The sequence below is a fragment of the Melospiza melodia genome, chromosome 9 (genome assembly GCF_035770615.1).
Source record: "Melospiza melodia melodia isolate bMelMel2 chromosome 9, bMelMel2.pri, whole genome shotgun sequence".
NCBI lineage: Eukaryota > Metazoa > Chordata > Aves > Passeriformes > Passerellidae > Melospiza > Melospiza melodia.
This window is the reverse complement of record NC_086202.1, coordinates 6,569,742-6,584,853: the sequence shown is the minus strand read 5'-3', so window position 1 is coordinate 6,584,853 and position 15,112 is coordinate 6,569,742. Positions and strand designations below refer to the sequence as shown.

The 15,112-nt window shown below is 54.9% G+C and overlaps 1 protein-coding gene across 2 annotated transcripts; it reads left to right on the top strand.

The window, feature by feature from the left end:
* The first annotated feature begins 6,730 nt into the window (after positions 1-6,730).
* EMX2 (empty spiracles homeobox 2) lies at positions 6,731-13,701 on the top strand. 2 transcript variants are annotated; one of them, XM_063163125.1, is made up of 4 exons: positions 6,731-6,871; positions 7,597-8,080; positions 10,103-10,287; positions 12,718-13,701. In XM_063163125.1, the coding sequence occupies exons 2-4, from the start codon at positions 7,690-7,692 to the stop codon at positions 12,883-12,885; spliced, it is 744 nt and encodes a 247-aa protein (XP_063019195.1). In that variant the 5' UTR covers positions 6,731-6,871; positions 7,597-7,689; the 3' UTR covers positions 12,886-13,701. The 2 variants fall into 2 exon arrangements, with proteins under 2 accessions (XP_063019195.1, XP_063019196.1); XM_063163126.1 differs by lacking the exons at positions 6,731-6,871; positions 10,103-10,287 and having other exon boundaries at positions 7,171-8,080; positions 12,718-12,821.
* Positions 13,702-15,112: the final 1,411 nt, after the last annotated feature.

Here is a 15,112-nt window from a genome sequence, read left to right as displayed (position 1 = left end):
CCCCTGTAACAGTTTGTGGAAAGTGAAAACTGATTGGAGGTAGGTGATTTGCGGGGAGAGCCGCCGTGTGCGCGCTCTCTTTGCCCATATGGAGGAGATTATCGCCGGGGTTCAGACTTGCGTTGGATCGCGGCATCAAACAGCGCAGACCTGGCAGGAGTGGGGAGAGGGGGTCACTTTCGATTCCCGGCTACTATCCTGCAGCCTTTACGGCCGGAGAGACGAGAGAGGAGCGGGTTCCTCGCAGCTCCGCGCTCCGTGCCCGGCCAGCCCCGGCTCGGGGCCAAGCCCTGCCCGGGCAGCGCTGCCGGCGCTCGCTGCTCGCTGTCCGCTCCTGACAGCGGCTATTCCAGCACCGACGGCAGTGTCTGCGTGAGATCTGGCGGCTGTGGAGGAGCGGGGCACACCGAGCAGCACGGCCGGGCCTGACCTTTGCCGGTGTTGGTGCGGCGAGAAGAGCCGGACAAGCGATGAGAGAGACCTGCATCACCCCAGGGGAACCGCCAGCGAAGAAGGGACGCGGGGAAAGGCAGAACCTCTGCCCAGGTATTCCCTCATCTGTGCACTGCACCGAGGTGAAGTTTTCTAAAACTCCGAAAAAAGACTTTTCCCTATTTTGTTTCCGTTTCAGAGAGGAAAGAAAGACAAAAAATTTATTAGTCTGTAAAAGCAGTCTTAGTTCGGAACTAATCTATGGAAAAAGTTGTTGGATGGAAGCGAGATAACGGAGCGGCAACCCCATGGAATAATACACAGAGTTTAGCAAAAGCCCCCGTGTCTATGTTTGACATACATTATGCATGTTAAAAAAAAAAAAAAAAAAAAAAAAAAAAAAAAAAAAAAAAAAAAAAAAAAAGCAACCCCGGGCTTCGGAGGCCTGGAACATCCAGAGAAACCGCTAATTTTGCTTTAGGAGTTCTGTTTTATTACACTCTGTATGACTTCCACAGCGCGCACATCCCTGTGAGCTTGAATATTTGGGAACGCATTAGCGAAGGAAGGAATTCGGTGAGGTTATGCGTTTCAAAGCTGGATACTTATATTCTTATTCCAGGATGCCGCTACAAGGGATTATGTACTTGAGATCCTCGGGAAAAAATGCAGGTTTTAAAATGAAATACGTATTAATTAGTGCCCTCAATGACGCTTCGATGTGCTAACGTTTAGTCGCTAAATTTCAGAAGCTTGGAGAGTTATTTGGAAGTTGATAGTTCTCTTTCACTGCGAACTCCTTGTGCCTGATGCAGGTCACCGGGAGAAAGATAATTCGGGTGCGTGGAGGGGCTTGTGGGGGGATGCAGAGAGAACCACTCTGAAAAACCCTCTACTCTTTGCAAACTCAATTTCCCCCAAGGGATGGACAAGAGTGAACTCACGCACAAACACAGAATAAAAAAATAAAAAAAAAAAAAAACAAAAAAATTAAACACCAAAAAACCCCGACCATGGGGCAAAGAGAGGAGAGAGAAATGACCCCCAGTAGAACCAACTTCGTTCCAGGCTCTCTCCAAGCCAGGTCGGGAGGCACTGGAAAATAGAGATGACCTTCTCTCCGTTGCCCAGAAAAACTCTTCGTGAAATGCAAAACAAATTTAGTCGGGTCCGCGGGATCGGGCTCTCTAGGAGAAGTTAAAATGGAATAATTCACAAAATTGAATGTCTAAACGAGAAACTAAAATTATCTTAGTAGTACCCAAAAGTGCCGAACAGAACTCGTGGTAAATTACATAGTGGCTTTCTGTTTCCCCTTAGAAACAAAACTTTTGCTTTTGAAGACATTATTTAGTTTGCTTCTCCTCGCTTCTTCCCCATCCCCGTACGGACAGCGGTGAGCTGGGTGCAGAGGAAAGTTTAGGAAAGTTTGTAACTACAGCGCCCTGCTCGGGCGGGATCTGTCCCGCCGGGAATTGTCACTCCCTGTCCCCGGCCGATGCTGTGCGGGACCCCCGGGCAGGACGGAGCCCCGCGGCTGCCCAAGAGGAGCCCGGCACTGATGGGGAGCGCTGAGATGGGGATGGGGAGCGAGCAGAGCCGGGAATGCGGGGCAGGGCAGCGCGGGCTGCGCACCCGCGGAGCGCCCCCGCGTCCGCCCGGCCCGCCCAGGTGCAGAGCGGGGTTTGCGCCTTGCACACCGAGTTTCTGTGTTGGTACGCGCTGTACTCCACTAAAACAAACAGCACCGGCTGGAAAAGCATCTCCCGCGCGTTCTTCCCACGCAGCCTCGGCAGCAGTGGGGGCTCGGACACCTCTGCGTTCCCACAGGAGACGAGAGGTTTCCCACGGGGCGTCCTGAGTGTGGACACCTGCAGTCCCTGGCTGGCCTGCAACTCTGCCTCTGCTTTTAGTTCTTTCTTTCTTTCCTTTTCTTTCTTCCCGCCCACCCCCCCGGTTTTTTTTTTTTTTTTTTTTGTTTTTTGGTTTTGTTTTTTTTTTTTTTTTTTTTAATTCTTGTGAGTCTGACCAACTTTCATCACGGCAGAGCCCCCGTGGCTGACACAATCAGGGCTTGCCCAGGTAGCCGGTGCCGAGCGAAGCCCGTGTATCTGCCATGAATTCAGCACTCAACACCTGAGTTGTTGAGTACAGCGAACTGGCTGTAACTCACGCGCGTGCGGTTCCGCGCCGCCGACAAGCCCGAGGTTCCGAGCCCACGGGTGTCCCCACAGGAGCTGTCCCCTCGGGACACAGCCCGCAGGTCAACCGGACAGGCGGGCAGGACAGACAGACGCCTTTCCAAAGCCCTCTCGCTTGTACCGCATCACGCACGAGAAGTCGCAGTACACGGCGTGGCTCAAGCCAAGAGTTTGGTCAAAGTGCGAGAATAAGAGAATAAGTTCGTGGCCGGACGCGGTGTTTGCATCCAGCTGCTCCCGTGGCTGCCCCGGAGGGACACATTTCAGACGGGCTGGTCCCTCGGTGCGTAGCTCAAATCAAAAGCTGTGCCAACTCACCGGGGAGAGTTTGGGGTGCGTGTGAGTGGACGTGTGTGAACACACACGCGTGGCGCTTTCTCCGCGCGCCACACAAAATAAAACCAAAATAATAAAAAAAGGGAAAAAAAAAGGAAAAAAAAGAAAAAAAGGAAAAAACCCTTTAGGCCTTGATTGCTTTTATTAATAGACACATTAAGAGGCCTGGTGATTTCTGGCGGGCTCGGGGAGCTCGGGAGCGGCGGGATCCGCTGCTGCCGGCGGGGCCGCGGGCGGGCGGAGCGGCGGGCGGCCGGCAGGGGGCGCTGCCGCCCCGCGGATGCGCGCCCGCGGCCCCGCTCAGCGGGCGGGACCGGGACCGGGACCGGGACGGGACCGAGACCGGGACGGGACCGAGAGCGGCACCGACACGGACACCGGCACCGGGACGGGAGCGGCAGGAGCGGGGCCGGGCACGCTCCCGGACACCGAGCGGCCCGGCCCGGCCCGGCCCGGCCCGGCTCGGCTCGGCTTGTCCCGGCCCGGCCCGCGCTCTCGGTACCGCGCCGCCCACCGCGCCCGCTGCGGGTATTTCCTCCCGCTTCCTCCGCACATGATGTTTGAAAGGTCTGGCACGGATGGGTCTGGCGGGTTGGGGCTTCGCGTGTTACCGAAGTCCCGTGCTAATGACAGGGTATCGGAACGGCGAGTCCGGCACCCCCGGGACGGAAAGAACCCGCGGAGCCGCGCTGGGCCCGGGCTGTGCAGCGCCAAGTGGCTCTGGTTCGGGAGTGAGAGGGGACGAGGCCCCGAATAGCGTCGAACAGAGAAGAACTAAAGCAGCCCTGCCCGATGGCTGTTCCCGGGTCGGTGAGAGGAATCCGGGCAGCGAGGCCTGTTCCTGCTCCCGGTCCCGGTTCTCTGCTGCTGAGACGGGATGCCAGCGGCTCCAGGGCTGGCCCGGGACCGAAATAAAGGAGTGAGGTTTTCAGGGCTGCTCTCCTGGATGGGGAGGTCCATGGGAAGCATCCCGCCTGTCCGTCCCACCCGGGAGCCCAGGAGGAGTGGGGAGCAAGGCCCTGTCCACGCGTGGCTCCCGTTGCTCGGGGCCGGCTGCCCACGGAATCCACCTGCTCGGCGGAGCCCCGGAGCCCGGCCCGGGCTCTCCCGCAGCCCTGGAGCCCGGCCCAGGTCCTGCGAACCCGGCCGTGCTCGGCCCGGCCCGGCCCGTCAATCCTGCGCTTTGCGAAGGATTCGCAGGAGGTTTAGACACACTAAGTAGGGTTTAAGGCGTTCAGAAAAGAATTAAATTAGGCATTTCACCCTCTCCTTTAACTCCATCAGCCCCACGCCGCACACGACCAGCCCAGGTCACCTCTCCTCCCTGCATGAATCGCTGGGACAGGAGGGAAAAAAGGGAGACAGATTCCACCTGGAAAAGAAAGTTAAGGGGAGGCTGAAACTTCCTTCACCGCCACCCCCATACCCGCGGAAGCTCAGCCTGATTTAGCCCATGAATAACCATCTTACCCCGAGGTCCCCGCATCGGAGACCTTGCTCTCAATTTCTTCTTGGCTCGTCTTTTAAAAGATGAGCGTTAGTTTGGAAATCCGGAGGCCAGCCATGCAATCTGGCCGCGCACGGAGCGCACCCTCCCTCCGAGGGAGGCTGAGGCTGCTGCCTCTCCCTGCGCTCCGAGCGCATCGGGCATCGCTGGGACCGAGCCCCTGCCAGATCCTCTCCGTGCAGACGCCAAGAGGACAGCGAGAACAACCTGTCGAGACCTTGGGTAGGAAAAGTTCACGAGAGCGACTCGGGGAGGTGCTCCCGGGGCAGGCCGGGCTGGGGCTCAGCGGCCCAGCGGAACGGCCGCGGCGACGAGCGCGAGAAAACTTTAGGGAAGAAGAGTAAAATTCCGGGAAATCCCATCCCGAGTCCTTTTAGTTTTTGTTCTCACTGCTCCGGGCCTGTTTTATCTCTGACAAAAGCCAGGGAAAGCTTGTGTTCCGCAGGCTCTGCTGGCGGTCGCTGTGCCTGGATGTGTCCCCGCGCACACACACGACACGCACACAGATATGTGTTCCTATGTACAGAGCACAGGCAGCGAGCAGGGCTCGGACCTCCAGCGTGCTGAGGCCGAGATCACTCGCTTTTCCCGAAAAACAATCGGACTTGGATGCGGAGAGCTCCCCGCTGCAAGCGCAGCCTCCTGCGTTCAGCTCCAAAACAACGGGACCCCTCTTCGGAGAGGGATTTTAGGCTAGAGGATATTATCCCGGCGGTAAAGAAGGTCGGGGGAAATTTATCGATCGTTGTGGAGGTTCTGCGTGTGTGAGGTTTCTTTTCAAACGGATATAATTCCTCCCTCCCCAAGTGCTAAATTACTCGATGCAGTTTTCAAAGGAGCCCCGTGATTATGTCAGGATGTCTGGAAAGGGAAAAAAAAAAGGCAAAAAACAAAATTGGAGTTGAAGTTTTTCCAATTCAGATTCATTCTTCAGTCCCGGAGACATAAGTGTTCTTCCTAGGAGAAGGAGAAGTTTCTCTCTCTCTTTTTTTTTTTTTTTAATTTTCTTTTTTTTCCCTTCATATTCAGTGTTCTGGAACCTTGACCCCAGTCGAAATCAGCACATCAAACACCCGTCCTATTTAGGGCACTTTCTCATCCTCGCTCGTGTCTATAACCCCAGATCTTTTCGAGAAGTCACGACCACCGCTTGAAGGGGAAAAAAGTTGCAGGGACAAGGGGTGAGGGAACTGAAAAAGTTAAGATACTAGCGATTCAGGAGTGGGGCTGGAGGGAAATCCTTCTCTCTCTCAGCTCAGCGGGGCCGCACTCCGGTGTCTTCGGGCAGGAAAGGTTTTCCCAAACGTGCGAGACCTGGGAGAGCGGCACCTCGCAGAAAATCTGCCCAAATCCTGGAGTTCCGCCGTGAAAAGCTCGCTTTGCCCTGCGCTCGCACGCACGTGTGGCTCTGGGTGTCTGTACGTGCAGCCGCCCCACGCCTGCAGATCAGATTCACATTTCCTACAGAAAGTGAACTTCTCCCTCCACAAAGTGCGCACAGCGCGGGGTACACAAAGGGAAACACGGCCTCGAACAAAGGCGCAGGAACAGCCGCATCTCTGCGTGCCCAGCACTGTTTTGTCACTTATATTATCCCCTCGTTTTGGTATTGTGTTAAAAATATCGGCGAGCTGGGAACAGATGCTTTTAGCAGAGAGCGGGGAAGGAGAATAGAATTCACCTCGCCCTTTACTGGAAACAACCATTTAGAGGGCGATTTGTTTTTGAGCATAATTTAATGCAGTGAAGTAACGGATTTTCAGTGTATAAAGTGGAAAGAAAATAGAAAACAACGTCCGGGAGAGAAGGAAAGAAACGCTAGACTGGTTTTAAGACTCCCCCCCCATCCCTTGGTTCAACAGAAACATTAATTTACATTAGCAATTCTGCATCTTGAAGATAAATTACACAGCGGCGTAATAGATTTAAAGTACGCCAGATTTTTTTATCATTAATTGTAAATGTGCAAAATACCTGCTGGTACTTCACTTTAGAAGAATGTAATTGGCAAAAATGGGAGGCTGATGAATAGATAATAGATCCTTAACTACCAATAAACAGTAAGCACCAGCCAAGAGTATTAGGATGTGATCATAATTATTCTGCAGCTCCAGCCAATGGGAGGAGGAGAACTCAGCCCTAAAATCATCTCCGGACCCAAAGGTAAACGCGAAAATCCGGACAAGGCTGGAGCCGGAGAGTCGATCCCCCGTCCCGCCCGGAGCGCCCGGCGCTGTGCGCGATGCGGCCGCCCCGCGCTTTGTGCGGTGCGCCCGGCGCCGAGCCGCCACGGGCCAATAAATAAGTTCGGAGCAGGAGGACGAGCCGTTCTCTCACCGGGACGGAACCTTTCCCAAGCGGGGCATCCCTCCCTGACGCCCCGGGGCCGACCAAGGTAACCTGGCCGGGCGGAGAGTCCCCGAGAGGCGGCAGGGACGGGGGTGTCGCGCTGGCGGAGCTGCCCAGCTCCCGCCCGAGGAGATGCGGGGCCCCCCATCTCCTGTCCCGCTGAGCCCCCATCCCCCCCGATCCCCGTCCGCCTACCTTGCTCTCCGGGCGGCGGCAGGGGAGGGCGGGCGGGCAGCGCGGCCGCGGAGGGGCGCGGAGCCGAGCGGGGCCGGGCGGGGGCGGAGGCGGAGGCGCGCTCCCCCCGCGCTGGCGGGCGCGCTCCCGCCGCACTCCGATCCGCGGCTCCATCCCTCCCGATGGCGCTGCCCGGCGCTCGCCTCCCCTCTGACGCACTTTAAAGAGTCTCCCCCTTCAACCTCAAGGCGAGTAATAGCGACCAATCATCAAGCCATTTACCAGGCTTCAGAGGAAGCTGTTTATGTGATCCCAGCACTAATTAGGCTCATGAACTAACAAATCGTTTGCACAACTTGTGAAGGGGCCGATCACATCCATGGATTGTCTTTGGACTTAGGGGGGGAGGGGGGGGCGCGACCGCCTTTTCCTTGCAGGAGGGAAACTTCTCCCAGCAACTTTTTTTTTGTGTGTGTGTGAGTGTGTGCGTGGTGCGTGTGTGTGTGTGTGTGTCTCCCTTTTGGGTACCGCTGGCTGCCGCTGCCTCCTTTTCCTCCAGCCCCTGTCTATTTATGTGTGTATCTATCCCTCCTCAAGTCACTCCCTGCTGCAAACTTCCCCGGATCGTCTCCCGCGCACCAGAGAGAGACGGGCAGAGATTGGGTCGGGGACTCTCGTCGCGGCAGCAGCATGTTTCAGCCCACACCCAAGCGGTGTTTCACCATCGAGTCGCTGGTGGCCAAAGACAGCCCCTTGCCCGCGTCTCGCTCCGAGGATCCTATCCGGCCGGCGGCGCTCAGCTATGCCAATTCCAGCCCGATGAACCCTTTTCTCAACGGCTTCCACTCCACTGGCAGGGGGGTCTACTCCAACCCGGACTTGGTCTTTGCAGAGGCCGTCTCGCACCCGCCGAACCCGGCCGTGCCGGTCCATCCCGTGCCCCCTCCTCACGCCCTGGCCGCCCACCCGCTGCCTGCCTCGCACTCCACGCACCCGCTCTTCGCCTCGCAGCAAAGGGACCCCTCCACCTTCTACCCGTGGCTAATACACCGCTACCGGTATCTGGGCCACAGGTTCCAAGGTACGTGCAACTTTTCCTCTCCTCCCGACCCAGCCCCGCATCCCCCGGCCGGTCCCCGCGGATGTTGGGGGACGGCGGCCCCTGCCCGCAGCGGAAGGCTCGGCTCGGCTCGGCTCGGCTCGGCTCGGCCGGGCCCGGGCGCTTTTGTCCCTGTCTCCCCCTCCGCCAAACTTGGGAGAGCTGTCAGAGCCGAGGAGCTCGGGCTTGGTTTTGTTTTGCTGCTTTTCCCGGTTTGTTTTGGTTTCCCGGGAAGAGGGGGGACGAGCGAGAAGGCAAGGCCGGCTGAGATTCCGTCAGCTTTCTGCTCCCATTAAAAGCAGACGAAAAGGTGGATATTTTTTGTTCCGGTGCGTTGGGAGCTAGAGAGGAGCCCCCGAAGGAAGCGGGGAATGGTGGGGCTGAGTTCCCCCGGGCTGCGGGGCCGAGCCGCGGGGAGCCCCAAGTGCGGCCGCTGCCCTCGTTAGAGGGGAAGGAACGGAGCGAACCCCAGAGAAAGGAGGAGGGAAATGTGTGTGGGGAATGAATCCCAGCCCCGGAGCAGCCGGGGAGATGGGGCTGCGCAGGAGAGCCGGGGAAGGGGCACGGAGGGCGATCCCGACCCTGCGGTCAGCCAGGGGCTCCAAATGCCGAGCGATTAATGACCAGCTGAAGGGAAATAACCGAATCCAATGGCGGACAATCAATAAAATCCCCCTTGCTTAACCCTTTGTACCCGGCAGCGCCTTCTCCGAGGGGTGAGCCGATTTCTCCCGCAATGGGTCCGGCTTCTGCCTTCTGCCACTCTCATTTTAGGCAAACGAACAAACAAAACAAAATCAGCCTCCACTCGCAAGGATCCATCTCCCCCCCCCCTTTTTTTTTTTCCACTGTATTTTTATTTTTTAATTCGGAACGAAAACAAACCACCTGCATGTTGCATTTTCCCCGGCCTTCCACAGCCGGGCCGCTGCAGCCGGCTTGAAAAAGGAGCCACTCTCTCCAAAGCCAGGCGCTCCGAGACACAAAATGGATTATTACCCTTTCAAAATAAAATTACAGGTTTCGCTCACCAAATTATTTGTCGCAGGCACCAGGCGATTGGTAACGAGGGGTAGATGAAAGGCGGAAATGTCCTGGTGTTGAGCCACAGCCTGATTTCAAACACACCCTCCTCCTCCAACGATTTTGAAAGCACTTACAGAGAGAGCCCCTCGGTGCCGCTTCCACATTGGAAGGACCGGCCCGGAGAAGCGGCACAGGGGCACCCCGGAGGGAAATGCCCCCCGAAAAGCCCCGGCTCACCACCCCCTGCTCCATGCAGGCCGGCAGGAATGGCATGGGATGGGATGGAATGGGATAAGATGGGATGGGATGGAATGGGATGGCCGCTCTGTGGCCTCCTCGGAGTTTGGTTCTTTATTTCCCCGCCGGTTCCCGGCGCTGCCGAGGCAGCAGGGGGGTCACGGGGCCGGGACGGCGGCGGTGGGAGCCCGGCTGCGGGCAGCGCACCGGGACAACGAAGGGAAGCGGCGGCAGAAAGGCTCCGGCCGAAGTTTTGGGCGAGGGAAGCCCCGACAGGCCGGGGGAGCAGGCGGGAGGCTCCGGAGCTCAGCGAGCGGCCAGGGAGCCCCGAGCACAGCTGGCCACGAAGGGAAGATGGAAATAACAAACAAATAGGGAAGGATGTGAGGCTCCGGTGGTCGGGGGGCAGCCGTGAGGTGTAGCCGCAGACACCGCAGCCGGGCTCTGGCCGATTCTGTTTTTTTTTCTTCTTCTTCTTTATTTTCTGTAGTGGTCCCCAGGTTGTGTTTTAGCGTTTTAATTTATACCAGTCCTCTCCTCCCCCTGCTTATTTATCCTTTCCCTCCGTGTATTTATCAAAGGAAAATTCAATACAAAAAAGGAGTTGAAAAATAAAAAAAGAAACTATAGTTGAATTTATCTTGAGGGTAATGGTGGGAGACAAAAATTCTTGCGCTAAAAAGTGCTGTCGAGTGCATTTGGGGAAGGTGTTTTATTAATCTGTTTTACCCCGTTTCCCAGGGAATGAAACCAGCCCGGAGAGCTTCCTATTGCACAATGCACTGGCCAGGAAACCCAAACGGATCCGTACAGCTTTCTCCCCATCCCAATTACTGAGACTGGAACATGCCTTTGAGAAGAACCATTATGTAGTAGGAGCGGAGAGAAAGCAGCTGGCACACAGCCTCAGCCTCACGGAAACTCAGGTGAGGGGCGAGCAGGGATCGGGCAGCCGGGAAAGCGAAAGTGCATCGGGCATCTCCTGTGGAGATCCCACCGGCCGGGCCGAGATCGGGCAAAAGCGAGTTCTGGGGGTGTTTAGGCCTCCATCCCGAGCCGGTGCAATGGGGAGAGGGGTCTCCCCAGCCTGAGTGCTGTAAAATGTTTTTCCCGTGCCGGGGGTCGCGGTGCCTCTGCCGGGCGTGGGGAGCCGCCGCGCTCGGGGCGCGATTTGGGGATTTGGGGATTTGGGGTCCCCGGGCAGCCCCGGCCGGAGCTCCGACCCGAGCGCAGCTGCGATCTGTGGGTTCGGTCGTTCTGCTGCGGGATTGGTGTGACCCTCAAATAAGAGCTCAATATTAGGGGAAAAACCCCCAAAACAAATGCGGGGACAAGGGGAAGAATCTCTCCTTCAGACCCTACATCCGAAACACAGTTCTTGGATGAATTTTCACTCGTTTCTAGCCGACAGAGGGGACGTGGCGAGCCGGTTCAGGAGGGCAGAAAGATGAAAAATAAAAGCAGAGAAATTACTCACAAGGAATCCCCCCCTTACCCCTTCCACCCCCTTCTCCCCTCTGCCCAGCCGACTGGCTGCGGGCCAGAACCGCACCGGAGCCTGCTCGGTCTCTCCGGCGGGGCTCTGGGCGATGTTTCTGCCGGGCCGAGGCTCCCGCAGGCACCGGGCCCGGGGCCCGTGGGGAGGCTCGGAACGGGCCGGGAGCGGCGGCGGGGCGGGCTCAGGCTCCCCCCGACGGCCGGGACCCGGGGCAGCCGGGCCCGCTGCGAGCGCGATTTCCACGCGGGTTTCTCCCCGCCGGAAGAAAGGCTGGAGTTCGGAGGACTGCTGGTGCTGGTGGTTGTTGTTGTTGTTGTTGTGTCGAGGTTTTTGTTGTGTGCCCTTCCAGGAGACTCGTGGAGAGAGAGGGTTCCAGATGGGGATTGTCTCTGCTACAGTATGTGGCACTGTACTAAAAAAAAAAAAAAAGAAAAAAAAAAGAAAAAAAAAAAAAAAAAAAAGCCAAAATACCCAGCCGCAGCCTAGTTCAAAGTTCCCAGTAAACACAGCGTTCTCTGGGCGGATTAAGTTGTAACACTTTTTTTTTTTTTTCTTAACTCCTTTTCGTGGGGGAAGCAATAAAGAGGTTGGAGCTTTTGTTTTAAAATGTCTCCCTAACAAAACAATAAAAAGGGATCGCCACTTTTATGAGGTTCCCCGAACAAGGGACCGGTCACAGGCTTATTTCTACTGGAAAGCTGTATTTAAGGTGGTCTTTGTGGTGCTTGATTCCGAAGCTGGTTGGGGTCTTTTGTCCGGATGTCAAACCCCCAGTCCCCTACAAATGAGCTCCCTTTTGGGAGATCAGCGTGCAGAAATGAACCGTCCTCCCCTTCAATTAGCAAACTAAAAGCAAATTAAACTCACCCCTTGTTCCCCGCTCAGCTTTTTAATGGGGGACTTTTGGAGAATATGAAAATGCAGCAGAGATGTGTGTCCGGCCAGTCAGGTCTCTGTTCTGAAGAGGCAGCGAAGCGGGTTAAACCAGCTTATTAAAATGCTCCAGTTCCCTTTCCCCCCCCCTTGCTGAGGCCTTTATCAGGCACTTTCAGACAGAACCAGAGTTTAAATTGCTTTTTTCTTAAAAAAAAAAAAAAAAAAAAAGTTTACCTTTGGACGCTACAAGGAGCGTGGCCAGCCCTGGAGATAGCTCCCAGATCAATACTATCTGTAATTAAAGCACTGAAGTCAGCTGCCGGATGGTTCAGTCAGATTTACGCGGCGCTGAACAAAACCAGAGGGACATTTCTGATGCCCCTGACCGCGATCGCTCCGGGACGGCGCGTCCCAGGGAGATGCTGGGCGTTTTGCTATTCGGCCCATTTTGATATATTTTATTCGCTTTTCCGCGAGGTAAAAAATCCTCTGCGTCCTCCCCTCAGCCCTTTAGAACGGACGAGGCCCTGCCTTGGCTCTGCTCTGCCGGGCAGGTGGGACCCCCGCGGCCGGCGCGGCCCCGACGGCTCTCCCGGGGCTGGAGAGGGGGCACACCCCGCCAGGAGCGGGGAACTGCGCTAGAAGCGGGGAACCGGAGCCTCTCCGGGCGTCGGGGCCGTCGAGGTGACGAGCCCCACGCTGCTTGGGCTCCCTGGGCGCTGCTCGGGAGCTCCAGGAGCATCCCCCGGCGGTGCCGCCGCTGCTGAGCGCTCCGGAGGGCGTGGGGCGGCCCGGCCGTGCCTTTCTGGCAGAGATTTAGGTAGAGGGGTCCTGGTTGTGCTGGCCAAACTGGCCAGGGTGACAGCAGAGGGGACACGGTGGGGACAGAGCGCGGCGCGGCGCGGTGGCGCACGGAGCGATAGGGAGCGCAGCATCTCCCCGGTGCGGGCAGGATTAACGCCCGGCGCCTTTCCTCCCGCAGGTAAAAGTATGGTTTCAGAACAGACGGACAAAGTTCAAGCGGCAAAAGTTGGAAGAGGAAGGTTCAGACTCACAACAGAAGAAAAAAGGGACTCATCACATTAACCGGTGGAGAATCGCCACCAAACAAGCCAGCCCAGAGGAAATCGACGTCACGTCGGACGATTAAAAAAACTGGCACTTTTGGACTTTTCCAAGCCAGCACCCCACGAACCGAAAGTGTTAAAGGCTCACCCCCCCCCCCCACACGCAGCCGGCCCCGCGGCGTGGCGGTGCGGGGAAGGACGCGGAGATCTTCATCACAGCGATCTTCATCACAGCCCGGGAGGGAGCTGGGAGCGAGCGAGGGCAGCCAGCGAGGGCTCCGGACTGTGGCACTGCCGGCACCGCTCTGCCCAAGGGGATCTGTCAATCCGAGCCAAAACACCGGGACGAGGTGATTGACAGGTATTCCGTTTATCGCAGTCCACTTTTAAAAGCGTAACGTAAAAAACAAACAAAAAAAAATTAAAAAAAGTATATAGAAAAAAAAATCTTAAAAAAGGAAAGAAAAAAAAAAAATAGAAGCAAAAAAACAAAGAAAAAAAAAAAAAAGCCCCCCCAACCAAACCAGAAAAATTAACACCTTACGGGACATTTTGCACTTCACGGTTTTTTTCCGTCTTTGAAAGAGAAATTTCCATAAGCAGCCAAAACCCACACCTGTTTCAGAAACTTGAATTGCATGTGTAAAGCCGTCTGGGGAAAAAAAAAAAAAAAAGAAAAAACCGGGAAAAAATTACTCCGGTTCCTAAAGACAGAAATGAATTGTAATTTTTTTTCCCTTTAAGACAGGTTCTGTGTGCTTTTTAATTTTATTTTACGAGAAATGTGCAGTCTGTAAACATTTTATAATAACTTCTGGCGTCAAAGTGTTTGTGAAAGCTAAATGAAGTAGCAGTAACAAAGCATAGTGTTCCTTCCGGATGGACAAACACGGTGGGGAGGGGAGGGACGGGAGGGAAAGGCGGGGGGGCGGGGGAGGTTGGGCTTGGTCATAACTTTTGCTGGAAAAAAAAAAAAAAATTCAAATGGAATTATCTCCCCCCTCCCCCCAACTGTATCCCCATTGCAAAACCGGATGATGATTACTTTTTTTAAAAAGATTTATAAAGCGCCAACCCAGCGACCAATTTTGGCGGTGGGGACACCTTCTAGGCTGGGAGGATCCAGAGAAAAGGGACTTAAAATCGCGGATTGATTTTTTTTTTTTTTTTTCTAATGACCATTTTCATTGGGTCAATTTTCAAGCACTGACCTTATCATATTCCGAGATCATAGAGCTACTAAAAAAAAAAAAAAAAAAAAAAAAAGTGACAAATGTTTCCTTCATGTCTCCTATACCAGAATGTAAATATTTTTGTGTTTTGTGTTTAATTTGTTAGAATTCTAACACACTATATACTTCCAAGAAGTATGTCATTGTCAATATTTTGTCAATAAAGATTTATCAATATGCCCTAATTTTTTAAGCAATATCTTTTCCCTTTCACCCCCAAATTTCTCGGAAACCGAAATTTCCGAGAAATTTCCCTTCATGCCGCCTTGTTTTGAGCTGCTGAACCCCCGCGGCCGCGCCGCGCATTCCTGCGGCCATGGGCGCATTTTCCCAATGCATTCGCTGGCTGCTAAATAGACCTCTGAAAATAAGCCGCAGAGGCGCACTTGCTGTGTATAAATACCCCAAACCCCCCGAAACAGAACCGACCAACCAAACAAAAACCTCGAGGAGAAAACCCAGCCCCTTCCCTGCTTGGGAACTGGAGTGCGGACCGTGATGGTGAAACGGCCGAGAGAGGCTTTCCTCGGCTGAAATACGCGCTTTATTTAGCGAGAAAGGATTTTTTTTTATTTTTAATATTTTTTTTGGTGTTTTCCCCCATATTTTGCATGCCCCGTGCAGGGCGGTGCGGTGAGGAACAGGAGCAGGTCCTGTGAGCAGAGGTTGCTGCTCTCCCTGCCGCTCTCAGGGAGCGATCCTGGGCACGGAGTAAAACTCTGACATTAAAGAGGTGGGGGAAAGGGGAAAAAAAAAAAAAAAAAAAGAAAAGAAATGTTGCTCTGGGTCCTTGAGGAAACTAGCTGGTTTTCTGGGGGTACACAGTTGTTTTTTCATGCTTCATTTGCTCCTTAGCCTGATAGACTGCATTAATCAGTTTTATTTCCATTGATAGAGAAACCTCGTCTGCTCTGTTCGAGCTACAAAGAATCCTGCAAGCTTTTGTGAAAGTGCAAATCAGTTTAGGCAATTATCATACCAGGAATATGAAGGGGAAAGAGGAGGCATTGCCCAGTGGTCTCCTTTAATCTCTTAATCCGTGGATCCAGGGGGGCTAGTTGGACATAATTTAGGACAA